The 23,966-nt window shown below is 41.7% G+C and overlaps 1 protein-coding gene across 4 annotated transcripts in view; it reads right to left on the reverse strand.

Moving 5' to 3' along the window:
* Positions 1-23,966, reverse strand: part of LOC135550136 (probable ATP-dependent RNA helicase ddx6) — a 59,708-nt gene that overhangs the window by 17,586 nt on the left and 18,156 nt on the right. For all 4 annotated transcript variants that reach the window (XM_064980652.1, XM_064980653.1, XM_064980651.1 and 1 more), the window contains exons 7-13: positions 18,929-19,023; positions 18,499-18,621; positions 12,731-12,859; positions 6,847-6,963; positions 5,676-5,739; positions 2,929-3,030; positions 2,579-2,800 (exon numbers count right to left, since the gene is read on the reverse strand). In XM_064980652.1, the coding sequence (XP_064836724.1) occupies positions 2,592-2,800; positions 2,929-3,030; positions 5,676-5,739; positions 6,847-6,963; positions 12,731-12,859; positions 18,499-18,621; positions 18,929-19,023 (839 nt within the window). In that variant the 3' untranslated portion in view covers positions 2,579-2,591. The remainder of the gene's footprint in view (positions 1-2,578; positions 2,801-2,928; positions 3,031-5,675; positions 5,740-6,846; positions 6,964-12,730; positions 12,860-18,498; positions 18,622-18,928; positions 19,024-23,966) is intronic.

Below are 23,966 nucleotides of genomic sequence, written 5' to 3' on the forward strand. Positions count from 1 at the left end.
CTAGAAACACAAGCATTTCACTACAAATGCAGTAACATCTGCTATACACGTATGTTGCCAATAAAATTGGATTTGATTTGCAGAGGATAAGTTCATTAGAGTTAACAGCCTCAGAAAATGCAGCCCAAATAAACACGTCAGAGTTCAAGTAACTAACAACTCAACATCAACTGTTCAGAGGAGACTGCCTGAATCAGGCCTTCATGGTTTAATTGCTGCAAAGAAACGACCGCTAAAAGACACCAATAAGGAGAAGAGACTTGCTTGGGCCAAGAAACAAGAGCAATGGACGTTAGACCAGTGGAAATTTGTCTTTTGGTCTGGAGTTCAAATTTGAGATTTTTGGTTTGAACCTTTGTGTCTTTGAGAGAAGCAGAGTAGATGAACGGATGATCTTCGCATGTGTGGTTCCCACCGTGAAGCATGGAAGTGGTGGTGTGATGGTGCTTTGCTGGTGACACTGTCAGTGATTTTTCTTAAATTCAAAGCACACTGAACCAGCATGGCTGTCACAGGATTCTGCAGCGATACACCATCCCATCTGGTTTGTGCTAAGTGTGACTATCATTTGTTTTTCAACAGGACAATGACAACACACCCCCAGGCTGTGTAAGGGCTATTTGACCAAGGAGAGTGATGGAGTGCTGCATCAGATGACCTGGCCTCCACAATCACCTGACCTCAACTAAATTGAGATGGATTGGAATGAGTTGGACCACAGAGTGAAGGAAAAGCAGCCAACAAGTGCTCAGCATATATGGGAACACCTTCAAGACTATTGGGAAAACATTCCTCATGAAGCTGGTTGAGAATGCCAAGAGTGTGCAAAGTTGTCATGAAGGCAAAGGGTGGCTACTTTAAAGAAAAGAAAATATACTTTGTTTTGCTTAACACATGATTCCATGTGTTATTTCAAAGTTTGGATGTCTTCACTATTATTCTACAATGTAGAAAATAGTAAAAATAAAGAAAACCCTTGAATGAGAAGGTGTGTCCAAACTTTGGACTGGTACTATATATAAATACAAAAACACTCAAAAAAATAAAGGGAACACTAACACATACTAGATCTGAATGAATGAAATATTCTTAGTAAATATTTTTTTTCTTTACATATTGCTTCCCTTTTGCTGACAACAAAATCACACAAAAACTATCAATGGAAATCAAATTTATCAACCCATGGAGGTCTGGATTTGGAGTCACACTCAAAATTAAAGTGGAAAACCACACTACAGGCTGATCCAACATTGATGTAATGTCCTTAAAACAAGTAAAAATGAGGCTCGGTAGTGTGTGTGGCCTCCACGTGCCTGTATGACCTCCCTACAACGCCTGGGCATGCTCCTGATGAGGTGGCGGATGGTCTCCTGAGGGATCTCCTCCATGACCTGGACTAAAGCATCCGCCAACTCCTGGACAGTCTGTGGTGCAACGTGGCGTTGGTGGATGGAGCGAGACATGATGTCCCAGATGTGCTCAATTGGATTCAGGTCTGGGGAACGGGCGGGCCAGTCCATAGCATCAATGCCTTCCCCTTGTAGGAACTGCTGACACACTCCAGCCACATGAGGTCTAGCATTGTCTTGCATTGTCTTGCATTAGGAGGAACCCAGGGCCAACCGCACCAGCATATGGTCTCACAAGGGGTCTGAGGATCTCATCTCGGTACCTAATGGCGGTCAGGCTACCTCTGGTGAGCACATGGAGAGCTGTGCGGCACCCCAAAGAAATACCACCCCACACCATGACTGACCCACCGCCAAACCGGTCATGATGGAGGATATTCCATGCAGCAGAACGTTCTCCACGGCGTCTCCAGACTGTCACATCTGTCACGTGGTCAGTGTGAACCTACTTTCATCTGTGAAGAGCACAGGGCGCCAGTGGCGAATTTGCCAATCTTGGTGTTCTCTGGCAAATGCCAAACGTCCTGCACGGTGTTGGGCTGTAAGCATTTTGCAGGGCTCTGACAGTGCTCTTCCTTGCACAAAGGCGGAGGTAGCGGTCCTGCTGCTGGGTTGTTGCCCTCCTACGGCCTCCTCCACGTCTCCTGATGTACTGGCCTGTCTCCTGGTAGCGCCTCCATGCTCTGGACACTACGCTGACAGACACAGCAAACCTTCTTGCCACAGATCGCATTGATGTCCCATCCTGGATGAGCTTCACTACCTGAGCCACTTGTGTGGGTTGTAGACTCCGTCTCATGCTACCACTAGAGTGAAAGCACCGCCAGCATTCAAAAGTGACCAAAACATCAGCCAGGGAGCATAGGAACTGAGAAGTGGTCTGTGGTTATCACCTGCAGAACCACTCCTTTAATGGGGGTGTCTTGCTAATTGCCTATAATTTCCACCTGTTGTCTATTCCATTTGCACAACAGCATGTGAAATTTATTGTCAATCAGTGTTGCTTCCTAAGTGGACAGTTTGATTTCACAGAAGTGTGATTGACTTGGAGTTACATTGTGTTGTTTAAGTGTTCCCTTTATTTTTTTGAGCAGTGTATATACAAATAAAATACTGCTTTTTAAACAATTAAGTACTGGATCCAACTAGTCTTCTGAGGAATGACTCACCAGTTGAGGAGTTCTAGGGCTCCACCTGTTGGCGGCCAGTCTCCTTCAGCCCCTCCTCGCAATTGGGGTTGGTGGCGTGGAATTCTGCCACGTACAGGCTCTTGTCGATGCTGCCAGGGATAGGCTTGATGTCGGTGACCAACTGGTCCTCGATGGACTTCAGATTGAAGCGGTCTTCAGAGGTGATCAGGTTGATGGCCAGGCCCAGGTGGCCAAACCTCCCTAAGAGACAATATCACAGAGGGATGGAATGAGCATGTGGCCATGTTCTCAAAACAAAGCATTCAGAAATTACAAGATAGAAAGCATTGACATAATACCAAAAGAAGCACATAAAAAGGTTTCCATACCTGATCGTCCGATGCGATGCAGGTATGTCTCAGCATTCTTGGGGAAGTCGAAGTTGATGACGACATTGACGGCCTGGATGTCAATACCTCTGGTGAAGAGATCTGTTTCAAACAGTAAACCATAAAACAGTTTAATCAACTGTACTACATACCCATGTAAAATCTGATATAACCAAACAAAATATTCAGTCAAATTCATATGCAGAATTTGCTCAGCCATTTCCTGGTTTCAAAAAGTATAAAATAGTTTGCCCAGGGCTGGTGAGACATAGCCAAAATATATCACTGTATATATATATATATATATAAAATAAGTGATGGCATTGTGTTTTTGAATGACAAAAGTTCTAAATTTGTTTGAGTAGCCCGTGACCCTACCTCGCTTTGAATTAGAATTAAGAGCTTCTGCTAAATGACTAAAATGTAAAATAATTATAATATAGCGGGAACTTCGAACACTATTGATTGACATGACAACTAATTAAAATATCAGGTGGAATTATTGTGACAGGGTAGGAAGCGAAGTGTTTCCTAGGGGACCCTATAATCTTTAGCTACATCAAATGTTCTCTTAACTACTTCATGTAGCTAACCTATTCACGCTTTGCATATTCCTCTGATTTAGCAGGCACTGATGCACAAACATACTGATTTAGATCTACACCGTCACTGGTATTATCAGGCTGTATAGCTAGTTACGTTTACTCTGACTCAGTACAACCAGCTAACTAGCGATTAGCGCCTCACACGATTGAGGCCCAACTTGCTAAGAAAGACAAACTAGCCATTTGCAGATGTAAGAAACAAACTAAGTGTAATTATAGAATACTAGTGGATTTACATTAAGAAGCTAAATGAGAACAGCATCGTTGGGATCAACAATGTTGCATGTGCTGCACTGACCATGCAAACTGAATGTAAGTGTCTCGTGGTCAAGAAACAACAAATGCGCTCCTTGAGTGACTGGGCGGGGATAGAGAGATAGAGAAAGGACTCAAGTAGTGGAGAAAACAATAAAAAAAGTGACACGGCGTATCACTTAACCAAACATTCAAATATCGTTACAGAATGTAAAAATCGAAATACAGTATACCGCCAAGTTCACCTAATTCTGTCACGGGCTGAGAATCATTGTACCATCTAAACCGCGGTGAAATATCTTTCCGATAACAAAATAAATATTGTATTTTCAGCTGGTGCACAAAAACTAAAGTTATATTTAAAAAAAACTTTACGGGAAGCATAGAAATAGCACATGTAGACCAGACTAGCGTGGGCCAATTTCTATTGTTGATTCTCAATTTATTATAAAAAATGAAGTTAGTTCCGGAAGTATTCTAAAGGGTGATTATTAGGTTGCATAAATATGATTAGTGCTTCCCCTTCAAGTCAGTTTTAGAAAATAAATAGAGGATAGGTTGCTGCGAGGGATGTGGCGGTCACCAAATTTTGTCAGCCAGTGATTGTCACACAAATAAAACTGTTGGTCTCACGGTAATTGACCGTGAATTAACACACACACATTTAGCATCTCCTGGCTTCCTAAATCCATGTTATATCGCCTACACCTTCACAATAAATACATTATTTTAGACAGGTCTAAAAGAAGCATATGAAAAAAATTTAGTCTATTTCTGAAGAACAGAATAGCATACTTTGAGTTGTCCTTATGTTAGCCACATCAGGACCTATGGGCTACATTTAGCAGACAAGATTTGCTTAGAATTATTATTACAATAAAAAGGATATTCTCTCCACAAACGATTTGAGGGAGTGTGCGTGCACATGCGGCTATTCTGTGTTGAGCGGTTAACATATAGGTATTCCTATATGCTTAAATTTAGAGTTATTCATGTAAGTTCAGTTCTACAAATGTTGAGCTATATATATATATATATATATGTTTGGATTTTTAATACATTGTAAGGCTGCATGATGCGACTAAAAAGTAGCTTGAAAGGCATGAAAGCTTTATGACATTCCTGGGAGTGTGTAAAATTATATTTTGTATTACCATATCATTTTTGTCTGTTCTCTATAGTTATGTACTTGAAAATGTATCAATTGACCAATTCAGCACATTTTGGCAGACTTGATACAAAATATTGTCCGGTATTGCAATTCTTCATTGGATCAATCTGAAACTTTGCACATACTGCTGCCATCTAGTGGCCAAAAATCAAAATTTTGCCAAAACTGCACTATATTATGGACTCTTGCATTTCAAAGATGGAACAAAAAATAGAAAAAGCATATTTTTTTATTTGTATTATCTTTTACCAGATCTAATGTGTTATATTCTCCTACATTAATTGCACATTTCCACAAACTTCCAAGCGTTTCCTTTCAAATGGTATCAAGAATATGCATATCCTTGCTTCAGGTCCCAAGCTACAGGCAGTTCGATTTGGGTATGTAATTTTAGGTGAAATTTAAAAAAATATATATATTTTTTTTATGAAAAAAAAGGGTCAGATCCCTAAGATGTTTTTTTGGCCACTTTAGTTAAGACACAAAATAATATACATGCCTAGGCTACTTGAGGTATGCGACTGATTATAAAAAGTTGCTAGAAACGGCACCATTTCTTATGCTGGGCATCATTTACAAGTGATGATATGATTCACAAGTCAGACTAGTTTTTCTGGACACAATGGTGCTCCCAAAGTAATATTCCAGGTCGCACAGCTAAATATTTAGGAGCATATGCCAAAATGGTCGCACTTTAGAGCCCCGTGGACACGTACCAGTGCAGACAAGATTTCTGCAGAGTCCATTTCTGAAGTCGTGGAACACACGATTTCTGTACTCCTGTGAGGATTAAAAGAACACTGCATGAGAGCACTGAACACAACCTCAGAATTGCATATTTTCTCATGGCTCCCATACATTGACTAGCACAAACTCATATATTCCTCATATTTCTGTCCAAAGGTAGTTTCCTCGTTGGTCAGATTTTTCTCTTGTATGACAATAAAAACAAATCTGTTCACCATTAAATCTGGTATGGTTTGTAGACCATAATAATAAAAATAAGGAGTTGGAACTGGTTCAGGGAACAGAATCACAAATGAAAGTGATCTATACAGTTTTATTTTAAAAGCATGGGAACCGGTTAATAACATTTTACACATTCAGGGCAAGTCCCACAATAAAACAAAGCCCACTCTGTCACTCAAACGTATTCCAGTGTCTGCCTGCCAGAAAATCTTTGCCAGTGTGTGCAGGCAACCTGCCCCTCAGAAGCATAGTCTAGTAGCCTACTGACGTTAAAAGCGTGATTCAGAAGTTAGGAAGATATATTTTTAATTAAAGATTGAATTAACCTTTTCAATGCTAGTTAAGAATAATGCAGTGACCATGTTTCACATTGGATTTATTAACTACAGTAAGGTAAGACGTTTTTATTTTAATTCTGTTGCCGCTCTGCACACATAAGCTTGTTACTTCAAATAACATTCAAAGTTCCTTCATAGAAGCCACTCCTTCGTAGGTATAATTCTATGGGCCTAATTCAGATGCATGTCATAAGATGCCCGGCGCTTCAAGCAAAGCCTCCTCCACCCTCGCTCGACCTGGCAAATTTAAGTCGCATCCTTCACTCGTCTGTCCAATGCATGTAAATAGCTTGCCTGCTTCATAGCAAGCTGATCTATCTACACTGATTAAATTACTTCAAATGTCGAGCAAAAAAATATATACAATTTCAGAAGTTTAAAAAAGGAACAGAAAGGAAAGATAAGCCGTTACTCTTTTGGGGATTAAATGGGTTCAGAACCATATTTTGCTGGTCGAAACAGTGAAAAAAAAAGATTGGAAAATAATTTTGGTTCCAACCCCTGATAACGTTTCCCCTCCTTTAAAGTGGCTGCAGATTTTCCTCTTATACGACAATAAACGTGAATCTAAATCGATGACCTGCATCATCTTGGCGTGGATGTAGAAGCAGGAGTAGCCCAGCTGGGTGATCTTCTTAGCCAGCAGCTCAACTCTCTGGGTGGAGTTACAGAAGATGATGGACTGATTGATCTGCAACTGAGAAAGGAAATGTTAAAACAAAAAAACAATCAAGAGATGTACTTCATATAGCACTTTTCATTATAATGAGAATCTCAAAGCCTTAAACAAAAACAAATACAGGGTTCTGGCAGGTCTTAGGCAATGGTTTAACATGAATGTAAACACATCTGAAGTGGGTTTAAAAGATCAGTGGCTGTGGTTCCAACTTTTCCCGGACATTGCAAAGAATTTGGCCTTTCGGCAATCTCAACGTTCATTTACGGCAGAGTTGCTCATTGGAAATAAGATTAATATGTTCCAAGACAACATTTGGCCCTCAAAAATTGAATGTAAAAAAAGTAGCTTTTAGCTAGGCAAGTTTTTGTATTTAGTGTGAGAATTTAGACATGAGCTAGCAAACTTCGACAGACTTTCGTCTGGACAAACAAAAAAAGTTCCAATATTTACATAATCAAATCCTCTGTTCTCCTCAAACTCATTATAGAATATTCATATTTGAAGATGGCAGGAAGGCCAGTCTCTTTGGCTGGATTAGCTAAAGAGACTGGTTCCCAGGCTAGTAAAGAACAGGCTCCTCAGGCAAATGGTGCGTGTTAATTAAAGTTAGATCAAATGTCTGCAAGATCACAATAGCATTCCTACATAGAAGCAACAAATATAAAAGCATAGAATAAGGTTACAGTAAAACAAACACCACTGCATCGCTCATGTGGCCAAAACTCAACAGTGCGCGCCACTAAGCAAAATACATAGGTAGGCTATGCTAGTTTGTTAACACTATTTGCTTTAAAATTCACTCACTGTACACCATTCAAACCCCTGTCGACTACTTTGAAACACTGTATAACTCAAGGATATCTAAATCAGGAGTCCGCAACCTTTTCTAGCATGAGAGCTACTTTTAGAAAAAAAATAGAAGAAAAAAAGAAATCTCCAGCTACTCTTTTTTTCCTAGCCATTAAATAGGCACATTATTCTTCCCCAGGTCCTTAGTGTACAAGAGAAAGTAGTGCACTGTTCTGCCAATATACACGGTCAAATAATGGGAAATAAAATAAAGGGGGGCCCTAAAAAAAAAGAAATCAGACATGTTTGATATTTACTCAAACTATACTGCTGTATTTTGTTTAAATTCATTTTAGTTTTTCACTCTCAATATCAATTGTTGATAGAGAAACATTGGATGTTTTGAGTCAATGTCAATGGTGAAACTACATCAGAGGACAATTTATTTATAAGGCAGGAAGAGAAATAACACATTTTGATTGAAGTGTAAATCCCCTTTAATTGCGCATCTAGCAAATAAGGAATGTGCCATCTAATGTGCCGGTCCGGCGATGTTTCTGTACTGCTGCTGCTCATTTCATGGCAAAGTGTAAAAATAACAAATAGATACAAATGATAAACTTACTCATGGTATACTTCTGCCAGGTAAGCTTACTTTGCAATTAACATTTAATTGAGAAGGTTTGGGGGAAAGTATTTCTGTCAACCCAAAAGACAGTTATCACATCAACTGGCTACAAACAGAGTGATAGACAAACGATTGGCCTTGTGTTGTCCGGGTTAGGGAGGATTTAGGTGGTAGGGATATCCTTGTCTCATCGCGCACTAGCGACTCCTGTGGCGGGCCGGGCGCAGAGCGTGCTAACCAGGTCGCCAGGTGCACGGTGTTTCCTCCGACACATTGGTGCGGCTGGCTTCCGGGTTGGATGCGCGCTGTGTTAAGAAGCAGTGCGGCTTGGTTGGGTTGTTTCGGAGGACGCATGATGGCTTTTGACCTTCATCTCTCCCGAGCCCGTACGGGAGTTGTAGCGATGAGACAAGATAGTAACTACTAACAATTGGAAACCACGAAATTGGGGTGAAAACGGGGTTAAAAAATATTTTTGTTAAATGATGTGTTGGTATCTGTACTGAAGATGCAAATGCCATAACAGGGAGACATCGTGGAGTGTTAACATGCGTGAAAGCAGTTTTTCCCGACTTCACTTGGGTACACTGCAGCATCCACTGAGAGGCTCTTGCTGCCTGACTGCTTGAAAGATGTTTTGGACACTACAGTGAAAATGGTTAACTTTGTTAAAGCAAGGTCCCCGAACTCTTGTGTATTTTCTGCACTATGCAATGATATGGTCACTGCCCATGTAACGCTTTTACAACATACAGAAGTGAGCTGGTTATCAAGGGGCAACGTGTTGACATGTTTTTTTTATTGAGAGATGAGCTTAAAGTACTTTACTGACTATAATTTTCACTTGTCTGACAGCTTGACTGATGATGAGTTTCTCACACGACCGGCCTATCTGGGTGATTTTTTTTCCCTCACCTGAATGACCTGAATCTAGGATTTACAGAGACTCTCCGCAACTATATTCAATGTGCGGGACCAAACTGTGGCGATGATTAAGAAGTTGGAGCTCTGTCTGCATTAACAAGGACAACACGCATGTCTTCCCATCACTGTATGATATTTTGTGTGAAAATGAACTCAAGCTTACGGACTATGTCAAATGTGATATAGCGAAGCACCTGAGTGAGCTTGGTGTGCAGTTACTTTCCAGAAACGGACGACACAAACAACTGGATTTGTTATCCCTTTCATGCCCTGCCTCCAGTCCACTTGCCGATATCTGAACAAGAGAGCCTCATCGAAATTGCAACAAGCGGTTCTGTGAAAATGTAATCAAAAGCCACTGCCAGATTTCTGGATAGGGCTGCGCTCAGAGTATTCTGCCTTGGCAAATCGTGCTGTTAAGACATTTATGCCATTTGCAACCACGTACCTTATGTGAGAGTGGATTCTCGGCCCTCACTAGCATGAAAACTAAATACAGGCGCAGACTGTGTGGAAAATGATTCAAGACAGACTCTCTACCCATTGCAGAATTATGTGCATCCTTTCAAGCACACCCTTCATTGTCCTGTGGTGAGTTATTCACAATTTTGTATAAACAAATAAGATTTTATATGTAAGATGGATAAATAAAGAGCAAAATGATGGATTATTAGGGGCCTCCCGTGTGGCGCAGCGGGCTGTGCCACCAGAGACTCTGGGTTCAAGCCCAGGCCCTTTCGCATCCGGCCGCGACCGGGAGGCCCATGGGGCAGCGCACAATTGGCCTAGCATCGTCCGGGTTAGGGAGGGTTTGGCCGGCAGGGATATCCTTGTGTCTTCGCTCACTCCTGTGGCGGGCCGGGCGCAGTGCACGCTGACCAGGTCACTAGGTGTATGGTGTTTCCTCCGACACATTGGTGCGGCTGGCTTCCGGGGTGGATGCACACTGTGTTAAGAAGCAGTGCGGCTTGGTTGGGTTGTGTTTCGGAGGACGCGTGGCTCTCGACCTTCGCCTCTCCCGAGTCCGTGTGGGAGTTGAAGCGATAAGACAGTAACTACTAACTGGATACCACGACATTGGGGAGAAAAAGGGGGTAATTTTAATTTTTAATTTTAATTGTTGATTATTATTATTTGTGTCTGTCCTGGTCCTATAAGAGCTCTTTGTCACTTCCCACAAGCAAGGTTGGGACAAAAACCTCACACTCACTCTTATGTTTATCTTTTTATGGCTGGGGGGCAGTATTGAGTAGCTTGGATGAATAAGGTGCCTAAATTAAACGGCCTGCTCCTCAGTCTCAGTTTCTAATATATGCATTTTATTATTAGTATTGGATAGAAAACACTAAAGTTTCTAAAACTGTTTGAATGATGTCTGTGAGTATAACAGAACTCATATGGCAGGCAAAATCCTGAGTTGAAATCAAAACAGGAAGTCAGAAATCTGAGCTTTGTATGTATTCACCAGAGTCCCCAATGAAATCCCCTTGAGATATTAATGATGTTGCACTGCCTAGGGGTTCCACTAGATGTCAACCATCAATAGAAATTATAATGAGACTTCTATGATGTTGTGGGAGTGAATGATAGCAGAATCAGTCAGCTGTCTGGCAGTCAGCCATTTTCTGATCATGTTTATTCCTCGTGGTAGTCACTTGCGTTCCATTGCTCACGATGACAAGAAGGAGTACTCCGGTTGGAACTTTATTGAAGCTATATGTAAAAACATCCTATTGATTCTGTACTTAGTTTGAAATGTTTCTTCGACCGGTAATATTACTTTTTGAAGTTTTTGTCCAATATAACGCTGACCAGAATTAGTGTTTGGATATGTATACCAAACGCGCTAACAAAATAAGGTATTTGGACATAAATAACGGACATTTTCGAACAAAACAAACATTTATTGTGGACCTGGGATTCCTGGAGTGCTTGCTGATGTAGATCATCAAATGTAAGGGAATATTTATAATGTAATTTCTTGTTTATGTTGACGCCATCTTTGCGGCTGTGGTGTTTTTACTTCTGAGCGCCGTCTCAGATTATTGCATGGGTTTCTTTTTCTGTAAAGTTTTTTTTAAATCTGACACAGCGGTTGCATTAAGGAGAGGTATATCTATAATTCCATGTGTATAACTTGTATTATCATCTACATTTATGAAGAGTATTTCTGTTGAATGATGTGGCTATGCAAAATCACTCGATGTTTTTGGAACTAGTGAATGTAACACGCCAATGTAAACTCAGATTTTCTGATATAAATATGAACTTCATCCAACAAAACATGCATGTATTGTGTAACATGTAGTCCTATGAGTGTCCTCTGATGAAGATTATCAAAGGTTAGGGATTAATTTCTCTATTTGTGCTTTTTCTCTCTCTCTTTGGCTGGTAAAATTGGCTGTGTATTTTAGTGAGTTGTTGGTGACCTAACATAATCGTTTGTGGTGCTTTCCCCGTAAATCCTATTTGAAATCGGACACTGTGGTGGGATTAACAACAAGACTACCTTGAAAACAATATAAAATACATGTATGTTTGAGGAATTGTAATTATGAGATTTGTTCTTTTGAATATGGCGCCCTGTACTTTCACTGGATGTTGTTATATCGCTCCTGGTAACGGGATCTCAGCCATAAGAAGTTAAGAAATGTATTATTGTATAGCATGTGTGTGTGTGTGTGTGTGTGTGTGTGTGGCAAGCTTACAATTATGGCAAAAAACAACAACATTTGAGTGCACTGAACCTGGTGCTAGAGGGGGTACACAGCTGAAGGTTTAATGTTTCTCCTGTCCTATTCAGTGTCCTGTGTGAATCTAAGTGTGCCTTCTCTAATTCTTTCCTTCTCTCTTTCTTTCTCTCTCAGAGGACCTGAGCCCTAGGACCATGCCCCAGGACTACCTGACATGATGATTCCTTGCTGTCCCCAGTCCACCTGGCCGTGCTGCTGCTCCTTATTATTATTCAAACATCAAATGTGTTTTATTACTATGCTTTTATTATTATTCAACCATGCTGGTCATTTATGAACATTTGAACATCTTGGCCATGTTCTGTTATAATCTCCACCCGGCACAGCCAGAAGAGGACTGGCCACCCCACATAGCCTGGTATCCTCTCTAGGTTTCTTCCTAGGTTTTGGCCTTTCTAGGGAGTTTTTCCTAGCCAACGTGCTTCTACACCTGCATTGCTTGCTGTTTGGGGTTTTAGGCTGGGTTTCTGTACAGCACTTTGAGATATCAGCTGATGTACGAAGGGCTATATAAATGAATTTGATTTGATGTTTGAAGGTTTACGGAACTATAAAAAGTTTGGGAACCACCGAGTTAGACAAATGTTAATAAAGGTTGCCTGTAAAGGCTCTATGGTATACTAATCTGTGCCCACATTCCAGACTACATGTACATTCACATGCGTTTGTGGTGATTAGTGCCAAGGCTTACCCTGGAGAAGAGTGTGTTGAGACAGTGGACCTTTTGTCTCTCAGTGACGTAGGCGTAGTACTGGGTGATGCCCTTCAGAGTCAGCTCCTCCATCAGGTTGATCTCATAGGGCTTATGCAGGTGCTTGGCCTGGAGGAGAGAGGGAAGACAGGGAGTGGGGATAGGGAAATAAAAAAAAGGGAGAGGAGAGGGTTATGGAAGTGCCTGAGTAAATCAATGCTGGAATAACTACACACATGTGCGCCTGCCTACACACATGGCTAAGACCCTTGTAGCTAGACGAAAAAGACAGCCTTTTCTGCTGGCAACCAAGAACTGAAAACCCTGCAAAGGACAGAAAAAAAACATATAACCCAAGCTAAGGACAACTACAAAAAGCTAGTGGAACCATGTTCCACACAGTAAACCTCAAGCAGGCCTGGCAGGGCCTTGCAAAACCCTACCGGGGCAAGCCAAGAAGAAACCCCAAGGGAAAAACAAAAAGGACAAGGACCAGTTTGTCAATAAACAACACTTTTATAATGATGACTTTTCCACTGTAACAGAAAGCCAGAGGCAGCAACTGAACCTCTACGCCTTAGATGGAGCAAACCATTGAGGTGTGAGACAGGTCTTCAAGAGTCAAATCTGGGGGGGTTACCAAGCTACAGTGGGGCAAAAAAATATTTAGTCAGCCACCAATTGTGCAAGTTCTCCCACTTAAAAAGATGAGGCCTATAATTTTCATCATAGGTACACTTCAGCTATGACAGGCAAAAAAAAAAAAAATCCAGAAAATCACATTGTAGGATTTTTAATGAATTTATGAAAATTAAGCACATTAATCCACTTTACAAGGGCTGTAGAGCCTAACTGGTATACATAAGCAGTGCATGAGTTTCAAGTTTGGGGGAGTTCATTTTCACCATAAAAATGCCCCTTTATAATAAAATCATTACATGCATTATTTAATTTGCGGTCACCTTTGATAGTGTTTTCCGCTAACGGAACATGGATAAGGACGCGCGCAGTTGCGTCCCCGCTGTGTCCGTCTTCACTTGTAGCCTGTGAGAAAGACCCAGTCACATGGAGAGCCATGTGAGTGAGAGGTGCTTCGGAGCACTCAGGGAGAAGGGCACAATGGCCACTGGCCGTAGACGGCATGGTTTCTTTTAGGGTGCATTACAGCCACATGAAGGGGATCCCGCCATGAAATTCTAGGCATTATCAAGTACTTGTTAAATTGTGAAAAAACAATGCAGAGTTCATGCCTTTCAAGCTACTTTTTTTCAAATCATTCGTCGTATCATGCAGCCTTACAATGTATTAAACATCCAAACAGAGCCCAACATTTGTAGAACTACTAAAGTTACATTAATAACTCTAAATTAAGCATATAGGAATACCTATTTCTTTGTTAACCGTTCAACACAGAATAGCCGCACGTAAGCGCTCCCTCAAATCGTTTGTGAAGAAAATATCTTTCACATTTTATTCAGCTTTGTTCAATTGTATTCTTCATACTATAAAATAATGCCCCGGAATTCTAAGCAAATCTTGTCTGCTAAATGTAGCCCATAGCCACACCAAGACAACTCAGAGTATGCTATTCTGTTCTTCTGAAAAAGACTACATTTTCTTCATATCTTATTTATTTTAGACTTGTCTAAATAAGCAAGGTATTGAAAATGTAATATAAGGTAATGCATATTGTTAAGGTGTAGGCTATATAACATGGATTTAGACATTTTTTTAAAGTAGATGTTCCAAACGTCTGCATTAGTAGCTTGTAGGCTATGTGAAAGCCAGAAGATGCTAAATGTTATGTTAATGAACTGTCAATTACTGTGAGACCGACAGTTATTTGCTTGACAATCACCGGCTGACGGAATTGTGACTGCCACAGCCCTACCAATGATCTAAAAGGCTCAGAAGGGGACTGCTTGGCAGTGAAATATGAAGATGACAGCGTGTCGACCTCACTGATGACACACTGCATTTCCAAACAGAAGTAAACATGGTTCATGACTAGTGCAATAACTACCTCAGACTCAAAACAAAATAACTGCACATTGGGTCTGCCTTCCTCTGGAAATCAATGAGCCACCTAGTCCTGGGTGGTGTAGAGATTGAGTTAAGTACAAGGGAACAAACATGGACAGCACACACTTTTAAGGCAGAACATCAATAAAAATAAAAACACCAACAACAACTGTACCTCCTGTGCAGACTCAGACAACTGACTGTCAACACCAGGATACCCTCCAACTACGCCTGCCATATATAGTGTGTGCAGACTTTGCTTCCTGGCTTGTTAGTAGACAGTCAGTGGATAATAAGGCTATGATCAGTCAGACTGAACATGTGGTCCAAACTCTGCGGGCTGCAGTGCAGGGGGCACCTTGTCTTCTCCGGACAAGCTTTCGTCCGGATGCCCCAAACAAATCGGAAATGGAATTCATCAGAAAATGATTTTACCTAAGCAGTCCAATTACTGTACATTTAGCAGAATATCAGTCTGTCCCTGATGTTTCTCCTGGAGAGAAGTGGCTTCTTTGCTGCCCTTCTTGACACCAGGACATCCTCCAAAAGTCGTCCCTCACTGTGCGTGCAGATGCACCACACCTGCCTGCTGCCATTCCTGAGCAAGCTCTATACTGGTGGTGCCCCGATCCCGCAGCTGAATCAACTTTAGGAGACGGTCCTGGCGCTTGCTGGACTTCCTTGGGTGCCCTGAAGCCTTCTTCACAACAATTGACCCGCTCTCCTTGAAGTTCTTGATGATCCGATAAATGGTTGATTTAGGTGCAATCTTACTGGCAGCAATATCCTTGCCTGTGAAGCCCGTTTTGGGCAAAGCAATGACAGCGCGTGTTTCCTTGCAGGTAACCATGGTTGACAGAGGAAGAACAATGATTCCAAGCACCACCCTCCTTTTGAAGCTTCCAGTCTGTTGTTCGAACTCAATCAGCCTGACAGAGTGATCTCCAGCCTTCCAGTCCTCGTCAAAACTCACACCTGTGTTAAAGAGAGAATCACTGACATGATGTCAGCTGGTCCTTCTGTGGCAGGGCTGAAATGCAGTGGAAATGTTTTTGGGGGATTCAGACCATTTGCATGGCAAAGAGGGACTTTGGAATTAATTGCAATTCATCTGATCACTCTTCATAACATTATGGAGTATATGCAAATTGCTGAGGCAGCAGAGTTTGTGAAAATGTTGGCCACGACTGTACAGTGCATTTGGAAAGTATTCAGACAATTGGACTTTTTCCACATTTTGTTATGGTACAGCTGTATTCTGAAATGTATTCAAATTTACAAAACTGAAATATCACATTTTCAGTATTCAGACCCTTTACCTCAGTGCTTTGTTGAAGCACCTTCGGAAGCAATTACAGACTCAAATTGTCTTAGCTTTGACGCTACAAGCTTGGCACACCTGTATTTGGAGTTTCTCCCATTCTTCTCTGCAGAGCCTCTCAAATTCAGAGGGATGGGAGGGACGCTGCACAACTATTTTCAAGTCTCTCCAGAGGTGTTTGATCATGTTCAATTCCGGGCTATGGCTGGTCCACTCAAAGACTTGTCCCGAAGCCACTCCTGAGTTGTCTTGGTTGTGTGCTTAGGGTCGTTGTCCTGTTGGAAGGTGAACCATTGCCACAGACAGGTCCTGAGCGCTCTGGAGCAGGTTTCCATCAAAGATTGCTCTGGACTTTGCTCGGCTCATCTTTCCCTTGATCCTGGCTAGTCTCACAGTCCCTGCCACTGAAAAACATCCACAGCATGACTCTGCCACTACCATGCTTCACCATAGGGAGGATGCCAGGTTTCTTCCAGATGTGACGCTTGGCATTCAGGCCAAAGAGTTAAATCTTAGTTTCATTAGACCAGAGAATCTTGTTTCTCATGGTTTGAGAGTGCCTTTTGGCAAACTCCAAGCGGGCTGTCATGTGCCTTTTACTGAGGAGTAGCTTCTGTCTGGGCACTCTACCATAAAAGGCCATTATTGTTGGAGTGTAGCAGAGATGGTTATCCTTCTGAAAGGTTCTCCTATCTTCACAGAGGAACTCTAGAACTCTGTCAGAGTGAGCATTGTGTTCTTGGTCACCTCCCTGACCAAGGCACTTCTCCCCAGATTGCTCAGTTTGGCTGGGTGGACAGCTCTATGAAGTCCAAAAATCTTCCATTCAACCTCTTGGAACTACCATTCCCGGATCCGGGAGAATTGTCATCAACTGACACTAATTAGCATAACGCAACAGACAAAAAATATTACTAGAAAATATTCATATTCATGAAATTACAAGTGAAATATATTGAAACACAGCTTAGCCTTTTGTTAATCACCCTGTCATCTCAGATTTTGAAATTATGCTTTACAGCCAAAGCAAGACAAGCATTTATGTAAGTTTATTGATAGCCTAGCATAGCATTATGCCTAGCTAGCAGCAGGCAGCTTGGTCACGAAAATCAGAAAAGCAATCAAATTAAATCGTTTACCTTTGATGAGCTTCGGATGTTTTTACTCACGAGACTCCCAGTTAGATAGCAAATGTTCCTTTTTTCCATAAAGATTATTTTTGTAGCCGAAATAGCTCTGTTTGTTCTTCACGTTTGGCTGAGAAATCGACCGGAAATTGAGGTCACGACAAAAATATTCCAAATTAGATCCATAATATCGACAGAAACATTTTTTATAATCAATCCTCAAGGTGTTTTTCAAATATCTATTCAATAATATATCAACCGGGTCAGTTGGCTTCTTAGTAGGAGCGAGAGAAACAATGGCTGCATTTATCTATTACGCACATATCACTCTGAGAGCCACCAGGTGACCACTGACGCAATGTTGTCACTCACGCTCATTTTTCAAAATAAAAGCCTGAAACTATGTCTTGTGACACTAAGACACATTAGGGAAGCCATAGAAAAAGGAATCTGGTTTGATATCCCTTTCACTGCTCAATAGGGACGCAGAGGTTCTAAATAAGAGTCACTTCCTGATTGGATTTTTCTCAGGCTTTCACCTGCAATATCTGTTCTGTTATACTCACAGACAATATTTTTACAGTTTTGGAAACTTTATAGAGTGTTTTCTATCCTAAGCTGTCAATTATATGCATATTCTATTATCTTGTCCTGAAAAATAGCCTGTTTACTTTGGGAATGTTATTTTTCCAAAAATGAAAATAGTGCCACCTAGTTTCAAGAGGTTAAGAATGATGGAGGCCACTGTGCTCTTGGGGACCTTCAATGCTGCAGACATTTTTTGGTACCCTTCCCCAAATCTGTGCCTCGACACAATCCTGTCTAGGTCTATGGACAATTCCTTCCACCTCATTCCTTGGTTTTTGCTCTGATATGCACTGTCAACTGTGGGACCTTAACTTGGAAAGGCACACAACTTTTCAATATATGTCCAATCAATTGAATTTAGCACCGGTGGACTCCAATCAAATGGTAGAAACATCTCAAGGATGAGCAATGGAAACAGGATGCAGAGCTTAATTTCGAGTCTCACAACAAAGGGTTTGAATACTTATTTTTGTAATAAATTTGCAGAAATATCAAAAAAAAACTGTTTTTGCTTTGTCATTATGGGGTCGTGTGTGTATAAGTGATGTATATTTTTTCATCAATTTTGGAATAAGACAAGGGTCAAGGGGTCTGAATACTTTCCAAATGCACTGTATATCGTATCATTATGGAAGAGCAAAACAGACTGGCCTGTTGGTGAGACCACATGGCTGCCAACTTGTGGCTCAGTGCCATGTGGCACTACTCACCATGAACTTCTGCACGCTGATGGGGAAGGTGGCAGAGTACAGCAGGATCTGACGGCCCTTGCCCAGGAAGCTGATGATATCCTCAATGAGCACAACAAAGTCCTGAGACAGCAGCTTGTCCGCCTGTGAGGATGATATCACATTATTATTATGAGGAGCATTAGCAGCGTTCTAAAAAGTATAAATTAATTTGCTACTACTAGTATGTAATTGACATACGGAGCTGGTTGCAGGGGAAAAATATTACATGTAGCCCTTTGAACCTCTTTGGTAGATAGATGCATCAGAACAGATTTGATGGGCCCTGATGAAGAATATTGAATGGCTTGTAACAAAATAGCTCATGGACTGATTCTCTGGAGTCATCTACAGTAGCTGAGTATAGTGAGTGGTTGATTGACTCAAGTGCCACATGTATTCACACACTCACCTCATCCATCACCATCATCTGAACTCTATCCACTTTGGCCACGCCCTTCTTTATCAAGTCCAAGATCCTGCCAGGTGTGGCTATGACCACATGCACTGAGAGTGAAAAATAAATAAATATCAGAAACACTACCATTACAGATGTGCAAAATGTACAGCTTTGAAATTGTGTGACTTGCTTGTAGTGTACAGTGGGGTCCATAATTGACATCCTTGATAAAGACTAGCAAAAATGACAAATAATTCAAATACAGCACTATATCTAATGCGCAAAACAAAATCGGGAAATTATATTATACAATTGCTCAGGAGATTTTGTTTAACAATTAGTAGTAATTAACAAATAACTTTATTCTCAAAAAAGGTAGGGGGTCAAAATGATTGACACACGTTTGCAATACCATACCTTGCAAGGATAACGGCACTGAGCCTTTTTCTAAAATGTTCTACAAGCGTTCTTAGACCATTCCTCCATACAGAATCCTTCCAGATCGTTGATATCCTTTGGCTGAGCTTACAGACTTGCCCTTTTAAATTCAAACCACAGATGTGTTTCAGGTCCAGAGAGAGAAATGGCCATTGCAAAATGTTGATTATGGCCAATTGACAAATTCTTTGTGAATTTTGATGTGTGCTTGTGGTTAAAGTCTTGCTGGAAGATTGCGTTCAAGTGTCAGCCTCCTGGGCAGAGGCAACCAGGTTTTTGATAAATGTCCTGGGTACTGGATAAGGTTGATGATGCGGTTGACCTTAAGGGCCCCAGGACCAGTGGAAGAAAAATAGCCACATTACATCAAAGATCACCCCACCATCATTTACAGTACGTATTGGATTCTTCTCTGCACATGCACTCATGTCAATTCCAAACCCACCACTGGTGTGGCCAAAGAGCTCTATTTTGATGTCATACAACAAATAAGACAATAACCTCAAGCACACATCAAAGAAATGGCCAGTTGGCCACAAAAATCTAAATTTTGCAAAGGCCATTTCAGTCTCTGGATTTTAAACGCATTAAAAACCTGTGGAGGGCAGTCCATAAGCGCAGATGAATGATAAAATATACTGTATGGAGAAATGGTCTAAGATACCTTCCAGTGGTGTTAACCAACTCGTAAAACATTTGAGAATTTTTTTAAAATACATTTTTAAAAATTGAGCAGACAATATTGGCTCAGTAATTCAATTATTCAATTTTCCAGTCATTATTGCTCATGTTTATCAAGGGTGTCTATTTCAAACCCCAATGTATATTGTACAACTGTATTTGGAGCTTCTCCAGTTCTTCTCTGCAGATCCACTCAAGCCGTCAGGCTAGATGGGGAGCCTAGCTGCACAGCTATTTTCAGGTCTCTCCAGAGATGTTCAATCAGGTTCAAGTCCGGGCTCTGGCTGGGCCACTCAAGGACATTGAGACATGTCCCGAAGCCACTCCTGCATTGTCTTGGCAGTGTGCTTAGGGTCATTGTCCTATTGGAAGGTGAACCTTCATCACGGTCTGGGGTCCTGAGCGCTCTGGAGGGAGCTGGTTTTCATCAAGGATCTTTTTACTTTGCTCTGTTCATCTTTCCCTTGATCCTGACTAGTCTCACAGTCCCTGTCGATGAAAAACATACCCACAGTATCATGCTTCCACCACCATGCTTCATCATAGGGATGGTGCCAGGTTTCCTCCAGACGTGACACTTGGCATTCAGGCCAAAGAGTTCAATCTTAGTTTCATCAGACCAGAGAATCTTGTGTCTCATGGTCAGAGTCCTTTGGGTACCCTTTGGCAAACTCCAAGTGGGCTGCCATGTGCCTTCTACTGAGGAGTGGCTACCATCTGGCCACTACCACAAAGGCCTAATTGTTGGAGTGCTGCAGAGATGGTTGTCCTTCTGGAAGGTTCTCCCATCTCCACAGAGGAACTCTAGAGCTCTGGCAGAGTGAGTTTGAGTACTTGGTCACCACACTGACAAAGGCTCTTCTCCCCCGCTTGCTCAGTTTTGCCTGGGTGGTCAGCTCTAGAAAGAGTATTGGTGGTTACAAACTTCTTCCATTTAAGAATGGAGGCCACTGTGGATTTGGGGACCCCTTCAATGCTGTCTCGGAGCTCTACGGACAATTCCTTCGACCTCTTGGCTTGGCTATTGCTCTGACATGCACCCTCATCTGTGGGACCTTACATAGACAGGTGTGTGCCTTTCCAAATCATGTACTATCAATTGAATTTACCACAGGTGGACTCCAATCAAGTTGTAAAAACATCACGGTAGATACATGTTAACAGGATGCACCTGAGTTTACATTTTGAGTCTCATGGGAAAGGATCTGAATTCTTAAGTAAAAAGATTTTTTATTTTTTTTACACTGCTCAAAAAAATAACGGGAACACTAAAATAACACATCCTAGATCCGAACGAATGAAATATTATTTTTAAATACTTTTTTCTTTACATAGTTGAATGTGCTGGCAACAAAATCACATAAATTACCAATGGAAATCAAATGTATCAACCCATGGAGGTCTGGATTTGGAGTCACACTCAAAATTAAAATGGAAAACCACACTACAGGCTGATCCAACTTTGATGCAATGTCCTTAAAACATGTCAAAATGAGGCTCAGTAGTGTGTGTGGCCTCCACGTGCCTGTAGGACCTCCCTAGAACACCTGGGCATGCTCCTGATGCCAACTCCTGGACAGTCTGTGGTGCAACGTGGCGTTGGTGGATGGAGCGAGACATGATGTCCCAGATGTGCACAATTGGATTCAGGTCTGGGAAACGGGCGGGCCAGTCCATAGCATCAATGCCTTCCTCTTGCAGGAACTGCTGACACACTCCAGCCACATGAGGTCTAGCATTGTCTTGCATTAGGAGGAACCCAGGGCCAACCGCACCAGCATATGGTCTCACGAGGGGTCTGAGGATCTCATCTTGGTACCTAATGGCAGTCAGGCTACCTCTGGCGAGCACATGGAGGGCTGTGCGGCCCCCCAAAGAAATGCCAGCCCACACCATGACTGACCCACCGCCAAACCTGTCATGCTGGAGGATGTTGCAGGCAGCAGAACATTCTCCACGGCATCTCCAGACTGTCACGTCTGTCACATGTGCTCAGTGTGAACCTGCTTTCATCTGTGAAGAGCACAGGGCGCCATTGGCAAATTTGCCAATCTTGGTGTTCTCTGGCAAATGCCAAACATCCTGCTCGGTGTTGGGCTGTAGTAAGCACAACCCCCACCTGTGGAGGTCGGGCCCTCATACCACCCTCATGGAGTCTGTTTCTGACCGTTTGAGAAGACACATGCACATTTGTGGCCTGCTGGAGGTGATTTTGCAGGGCTCTGACAGTGCTCCTCCTTGCACAAAGGCAGAAGTTGCGGTCCTGCTGCTGGGTTGTTGCCCTCCTACAGCCTCCTCCACATCTCCTGGTGTACTGGCCTGTCTCCTGGTAGCGCCTCCATGCTCTGGACACTACGCTGACAGACACAGCAAAGCTTCTTGCCACAGCTCGCATTGATGTCCCATCCTGGATGAGCTGCACTACCTGAGCCACTTGTGTGGGTTGTAGACTCCGTCTCATGCTACCACTAGAGTGAAAGCACCGCCAGCATTCAAAAGTGACCAAAACATCAGCCAGGAAGCATAGGAACTGAGAAGTGGTCTGTGGTTATCACCTGCAGAACCACTCCTTTATTGGGGGTGTCTTGATAATTGCCTATAATTTCCACCTGTTGTCTATTCCATTTACTCAACAGCATGTGAAATTTATTGTCAATCAGTGTTGCTTCCTAAGTGGACAGTTTGATTTCACAGAAGTGTGATTGACTTGGAGTTACATTGTGTTGTTTAAGTTCTCTTTATTTTTTTGAGCAGTGTATATGTAATGCATTTGCAAACATTCCTAAAAACCTGTTTTAGTTCTCTCATTATGGGGTATTGTGTAAATTGCTGAGTAAAATGTTTGATTTCATCGATTTTAGAATAAGTCTAACGTAACAGAATGTTGAAAAAGTAAAGGGATCTGAATACTTTCTAAAGGCAATGTATACAGTTGAAGTCGGAAGTTTACATAGACAAAAAACATTTAAACGCAGTGTCACAATTCCTGACATTTAATTCTATTAAAAATGCCCTGTCTTAAGTCAGTTAGGATCATCACTTTATTTAAGAATGTGAAATGTCAGAATAATAGTTGAGAGAATTATTTATTTCAGCTTTTATTTCTTTCATCACATTCCCAGTGGGTCAGAAGTTTACATACGCTCAATTAGTATTTAGTATCATTGCCTTTAAATTGGTTAACTTGGGTCAAACATTTTGGGTAGCCTTCCACAAGCTTCCCACAATAAATTGGGTGAATTTTGACAGAGCTGGTGTAATTTCGTCAGGTTTGAAGGCCTTCTTGCTCGCACACGCTTTTTCATTTCTGCCCACAAACTTTCTACAGGATGAGGTCAGGGATTTGTGATGGCCACTCCAAAACCCTGACTGTGGTCCTTAAGCCATTTTTCAAAACTTTGGAATCATGCTTGGGGTCATTGTCCATTTGGAAGACCCATTTGCAACCAAGCTTTAACTTCCTGACTGATGTCTCGTGATGTTGCTTAGTGGTGTAGCCTAGTGGTTAGAGTGTTGGACTAATAACCGGAAGGTTGCAAGTTCAAACCCCCAAGCTGACAAGGTACAAATCTGTCGTTCTGCCCCTGAACAGGCAGTTAATCTACTGTTCCTAGGCCATCATTGAAAATAAGAATTTGTTCTTAACTGACTTGCCTAGTTAAATAAAGGTAATATATATATATATATATACAGTGCCTTGCGAAAGTATTCGGCCCCCTTGAACTTTGCGACCTTTTGCCACATTTCAGGCTTCAAACATAAAGATATAAAACTGTATTTTTTTGTGAAGAATCAACAACAAGTGGGACACAATCATGACGTGGAACGACATTTATTGGATATTTCAAACTTTTTTAACAAATCAAAAACTGAAAAATTGGGCGTGCAAAATTATTCAGCCCCTTTACTTTCAGTGCAGCAAACTCTCTCC

The sequence above is a fragment of the Oncorhynchus masou genome, chromosome 12 (assembly GCF_036934945.1).
Source record: "Oncorhynchus masou masou isolate Uvic2021 chromosome 12, UVic_Omas_1.1, whole genome shotgun sequence".
NCBI lineage: Eukaryota > Metazoa > Chordata > Actinopteri > Salmoniformes > Salmonidae > Oncorhynchus > Oncorhynchus masou.